The 6,000-nt window shown below is 41.2% G+C and overlaps 1 protein-coding gene across 4 annotated transcripts in view; it reads left to right on the top strand.

Annotated features, from left to right (window-relative positions):
- The first annotated feature begins 2,678 nt into the window (after positions 1-2,678).
- TBC1D2B (TBC1 domain family member 2B) overlaps positions 2,679-6,000 on the top strand; it is a 47,466-nt gene continuing 44,144 nt past the window's right edge. For 2 of the 4 annotated variants that reach the window (XM_035554054.2, XM_035554053.2), the window contains exon 1: positions 3,894-4,269. In XM_035554054.2, the coding sequence (XP_035409947.1) occupies positions 3,919-4,269 (351 nt within the window). In that variant the 5' untranslated portion in view covers positions 3,894-3,918. Of the gene's footprint in view, positions 2,762-3,893; positions 4,270-6,000 lie in introns of those variants that run through there. The other 2 variants (XM_035554055.2, XM_035554056.2) reach the window with 2 other exon arrangements.

Here is a 6,000-nt window from a genome sequence, read left to right as displayed (position 1 = left end):
ATTGTCTTGTTTGTTGCTACAATTAAGTAGTTCTGGCTTTTTTATTCAGAAGGGATCTGATTTGACTCTCTCCTCTACGTGCATACCAACTTGTGTAAATGTTTTTACAAGTCAGATCGCAGATACGTAGCTAGAAATCAGTGCTGCCTTTAACTGAATTGGATCGTTGTTGCATTTTCATAGTGAAGTTCTTGGTAAGATGCAGTGCAACAAAAAGTAAAAGCAATGCATTTAATGTTGTTGTACATTCAGCTGGTTTTATGTGAGACAGTTAATTGGAGTTAAACTAGATCTTTCCTACTGAATCAGAAAATACAAATAAGCTTCTCTGCTTATTTAAGGTTTGTGGGTTTTCCATTTTGAGAAGGAAACACAAAAGGAGAATGTGAAACAGGAAAGGAGCACCATCTAGAGTTTAAAGAGAATGCTGGAGAACAAAAAGTATGTGAAATATTACCCATCAGTTAAAATGTATTGCCCATGTAATTCTTTGGCGGACTTGTTTGTATATAAGGAAAGAATTTGTTCTGGAAATGTAACAATATGATGTTCTTCCTGGTCACTGTGGTGACAGAGAAGCAGGGGAATGTAGAATGAGATGTGATACAGCTGAAGAATGATGTTTCTCTCAGTTACTGCCTTTGATACAGTCTGAATTTTTTGGCTGTTTGTCTCCTGTGGTAAGTAAAAGCATAGGAAAGTTTTTGGTTTCTGATCTCCAAAGAATTTAAATAATAGTAGGCTAAAACCATTCACTTTTTGAAATAATATAGTTTTCTACACAACTACTATACATAAACAGACTGCAACAGTTTGAAAATGTTCATCTTCGCGTTGACAGTTGCAGTTAAAATTATCTAAGAACCTGCAAATTATTTTTTAGAACAGAATAAAAGTAACAGTTGCAGGTTTGGACTGACACTGTGTGGTAGAGGGCTTTAGGGAGTAGTTCCTGTAGTTCCATTATTCTGGAAAACAAAGAACAGTGGATGTTTAATGTAAGTTCTGAAAAAAAAATAGGTTTCATCTCTAGATGAATCCCCATATCTCAGATGGTATCAGACAAGAGATATTTTTGCTTTCTTTTCTATGAAAGGAAGTAATTTACACTCTTAACCATTCTTATTTTGGAGCTGTGATCTCACTTTAACAAAGCAAGGTACAGATGTGCTGCTTGTCATTTATTGGAGGTTCCTGCACTGTTCCTGTAAATATGACAGCTTGAGACCACGATAAACACTAACTGTACCTTCTCTGCCTCCATAGTTAATGATAGTATCTCTTTTTTTTTTTTTTAAGACTTTATTCCAAAGGGGATTTTTTTCAGGAACTATGAATGCTTATATTCATTTTAAGATAAAACTTTTACAACTGTAATGAATTAGACCAGTCTCTCATTTTTCAGAGTAAATAGAGCTTTATTTTTTAAGTGTAGTAGATGGCCTTAATCAGTCAAAAATGCTATTACTAAGATAATGGTAAAAAGAAGTTTTGTGAGATAAATACATGCCAGAGAAGAAAAAAAAAAAAAAGTCAAATATTTTCATTTTTGACTAATACCTTTGTAGTTCTCTTGGGAGTATAACCACTATTTCAGTACAAAAGGAATTTACTTGACTGTTGTAGTATGGTTAGGAATTACATTCAGACCAAAAGGTTCATTGGTCCTGCCTTCTCAACAGGAGTGAAATCTCATCTTTTGGGATGCTATTTATATTTGTTTTCTAGACTTTTGTTAGCAACAGAATGCCACCTATACCAATCTGTTCATTCTAGACATGAAAACATGAAAAAAAGAGGCAGGTAAAGGGAAAAGCATTTTTTTCAAACGTTGTTTTCATGTTTATTCCCCGTAGCAATTAGAAATAAGTTTCTGTTATTTACCATTCCACATTTGATCTGTTTGTAAAAAAAGGGCATACGTGAAATAAGGAACTTACATCCCCAAGAAGGGGAACTTCCTGTTTACATGAATCAGCTGAAAAAACAGGGGATTCTCCTGCTTTGAGTGTTGTAAGGAAGCTGAGCAGCAAGTTAAAAAAGAGAAGTACTGACAGCAAAAGTTTGCGGCCTATGGAATCGATTCTGTAAGTTGCTGCAAGATGCAATTATTGATAGCCAGTAGGAGTCATGGGTACTCTGCATGCAAAGAACAAGGCCTTGCTTCACTAAATCAGTAAGATAATGTAACGGATCAGGGATAAGTGCTGGGGCACTCAAACTTGTCTAAATGACAGAATTAAGAAAGAGGCAGCTTCTGAAGGGGTTCAGTGTTTTCCATGTGTAATTCATGTACTGGCAAATGCCGCTTGCCAAGAAAGACTATGATGCTATGGGAAGACCAAGAATACTTTGTGTTTGTTTAAGAAGATACTGAGCAGTATATAGGAAAGAAATCTGACTGACCTGACAGGATCAACCCTTCTTATTTTCCACATTTACTAAAAAGCTCTCAACTTTTAACACAACAGAATCAGTCATTCTGTTCTGAAAAAAATATGGACAAAAATGTCTCGCCTTTGTTTGCAACATTTAATCCTTCAGTGCATCACACTTTATGTCACATGAGTTGACTGGGGAGATATATTTCCATTCTTCAGTTTCTATTACAAGTTTCTCTTGTAGGAGAACATTGGTTATTTCCTCACTTGACACATTTCTCATCGGTAGGTGACATCCAGAGAGAAGGACTTGAAGAATGCTGTGATCCCTTATGTCATCATAGAAGTGGATTCCAAGGACAACCATGCTGGATATTCAGGTGCTTTATATCAATTATATCTTTTAGCACAGAATGCAAATGTTGTCCGGCAGATGACGCAGTTACTTTTCACTGAGAAATTAAGGGAATTATAAATGAGGGCAGACTAGGAAGCTTTTGGGGATTTATGATTTCTGGATACCTTGAGAACATCCAAGCTGTCAGAATTCAGTCAGGTGAACCAAGTTCATACCTAGCATAATCCTAATAAAGACACCATTGCTACAACCATTGCAACAACTTTTTTTGACAACAAGCTTTTTGTGCTGTCTTTAAGGTTGAGAATGAAAAGCTCAATGTCATTAAATATACAGTAGCCTCCTCCTATTTTGGGGTGATTATGCCTCATCAAGCTCTTTTCTCTATTTGTACCCTAAGCATTAGGCATGTTTGATGGAAATAGGCATGCATTGCATTCCAGACACAGGGAGGAATTATGTGAAATGTGTACCTTGTTCTCTTCACTGTGAAAGTCACAGTGAGAGTCACGTAAGTCCTCTATTATTAACACTAGCAGTTCCCTGGAGTCCAAAATGTGCTAGACATTTCAGAGAAACATAGAAATATAAGCAGTTTGGTTTGTAGCCTTCACAAGTCTGAAACCTCTAAGCTACAGCTTTTTACCCATTGCTGTCTGCATATTCCATAGTTTTTTTCCATGTAAATAACAGATGTTGGGATGGGATTTGACATGTGACAAGAGTTTGTTAGGTGAGATCAAACACTGCATGGAGACTGTTAGGACTGTGTTTGGCATGAGCACTCCTGCGGTCAACGCTGCAACCTTTGGTAGTGCAGAGATAAGGCCCTGAACCGGAGAATACACGTTAGTAATGTAGCTTCCCACAAAAAAGAAGGCTTTTAATCTGATTGTGGGCTAGACCACGATTTGGGAAACACTTTTTAACGCGGTCACACAACAGTGGAAGCCCGGTAGCGGTAAGTGACACACTAGAAGTGCACGGATCCAGAGCAGCGACTCGGCGAGGAGCGCTCCACGTCAGCAGCAGCCGCTCGGCCCCGCATCCCCGGGCGGCGGCAGCGCGAAGGCCGAGGCCGCGCGGCGGGGCGGGCCGTACTACAAGTCCCGTGAGGCGGCGCGGGCCCCACCAGCTCGGGGCGAGGCGAAGGGAAGGGAGGCGAAGGGCGGCGAGGCGATGCCAGCGGCCGGCTCGGAGGCGGAGGAGGGCGGCGGGGAGGGCGCGGGGCCCGGCGCCGGCCCTCCGGGCGAGCAGCCGGGGCCGTGCTCCCCGAAGCTGTGCGGCTACCTGCAGAAGCTGTCGGGCAAGGGCCCCCTGCGCGGCTTCCGCAGCCGCTGGTTCGTCTTCGACCCCCGCCGCTGCTACCTCTACTACTTCAAGGGGCCGCAGGAGGCGCTGCCCCTCGGGCACCTCGACATCGCCTCCGCCTGCTTCAGCTACCACCAGCCCGAGGCCGGCGCTGCCGCCGGGGACGAGGGGGCCGCTTTCGAGGTGCACAGCCCCAGCGGCGCCGTCGCCGTGCTCAAGGTAGGCCCCGGGGCGCCGTGCCCTGCTCGCCCGGCCCGGCCCGGCCCCTCGACTTCCCGCTGCTGGCTTCGGTTTGTTGTTTTAAGGGAGCGAAGTAATCCTTCCCGAACCCGGGGTTGATAAGAGATGTCTGGCTGCCCCTAGTGTTTGCTTCATCTTTGCCTTAATGAGTAGTTTTTTAGGTGCCTCTCTGAAGGAGGAAAGAATTGCCTCAGGTGAGCGCAGGGCTGGCTTGGTCGAGTGGGTTCTGTGGAAACGTCTCGGTGGAAAAGCAGTTGCCAAGGAAATCTGGTGGGCTGTGGGTTTGGAGGCTCTCACTGGCGTGTTTTTCACTTTTGGGGTGTTTATTTTGAAAGCATAGATGGCAAAAGTCTTAATCTAGACTGTTTGGGGAGGAAGGAAGAGGAGGGAGAATTGTTTCCCGATAGTAGCAGAGGCTGCGGATCGTGCTGTCTGCAAGGACAGACATTCGCAGGATGAGACTAAACATCAGGCTTGTTTTTACACATCTTTCCTTTGTCGTCATGGCTGGGTGTGAGGGGGGACGAAGAAGCCATTTCCACTTGATAAATTAGGAATAAATTAATCAGAGTTTGTATTATTTTTGATTGCTATTAATCCATATATTTTGCTCAAGGAATGCTCTTTGTGTGAGCTTTCACACAAACTGCTTTCTTTTGCAGCGAGTTCCTTAATATTAGATTATAAAGAATCCATAAAGTTATTTAAGTAAAACAGCAGAACTTCATATTGAATATTGGAAGAGATCTTTCTTACGTGGTTACTTAACAGTGGGAATTTGAACAGTGATAAAAAATGTTGATGCTGTAGAATGTGTTTGTATAAGTTTTTCAATACTCTGTAAAAATTTGTCAAAATAAGGAATCATTAACATACTTTGATAAAGAGTAAACAAGTTATCTAACTGGAAAACTATTGTGATAATAATTTAACTATATTTGTTTAAGGAAAAGCAATGTAATCAGCAATTTTGTGTGTAATCACTTGTAAATATGACTCTTTTGTCCCTATAGCCATAATATGTGTTATTACAATGAATCTGCCTTTATACTCTGAGCATTTATCTTACAGAAGTTAAAGCTGCAAACTGGGTGTAAGGGTTTGTTTTATTTTACGTTACTATTGAGTGTTTTTTTTATATATGGAAATCTTCAGGGAAGTACGTAATGCACATTTTGTTTTGGTGATGTTTTTGAACAGGTAGGCCTTTATTGGGAAACAAGTAGCTTATGATTTAGATTATAGTGGGAAATAACATGCTATCTGTGTAATAAATAACTAGTCTGTCAAACAGTAGTAGTGCAGCAGCAGCCACAGGTGCCTCTTGCACTCATGGAGATGGAATTGCACAACAATGATGCACAAATGTAAGCAATAGGGGTGTTTCCTTTTTTGTGTTTCTGTTGGTATCTTTTCATTGGTGATGTTATTATGGCCTTACTTTTCTCAGTCATTTTTTCGTGTACTCTCTAGGAAAGAACCTATGATAGTTGGAGCTCTCTTCATGTTTCCATACGGCGATTGAGAAAAGTCAAGGTCATTTTCGTAACTAGCAGAAAAATTAATTTTGTATCTTCTACCTCTCATTGTTTTGAGGCTTGCCTTAAAGCAGCAAAGTGACTGTCCATAAAATGCTGTTACATTATAAGGATTTATATAATAAGGAATTAATGAAGATCTCGAGGGATATTGCAGGATCAGCCGGCCTCT

The sequence above is a fragment of the Cygnus atratus genome, chromosome 11, assembly GCF_013377495.2.
Source record: "Cygnus atratus isolate AKBS03 ecotype Queensland, Australia chromosome 11, CAtr_DNAZoo_HiC_assembly, whole genome shotgun sequence".
Classification (NCBI taxonomy): domain Eukaryota; kingdom Metazoa; phylum Chordata; class Aves; order Anseriformes; family Anatidae; genus Cygnus; species Cygnus atratus.
The sequence above is the reverse complement of the archived record's forward strand: the minus strand, read 5'-3'. Positions and strand labels throughout refer to the sequence as shown.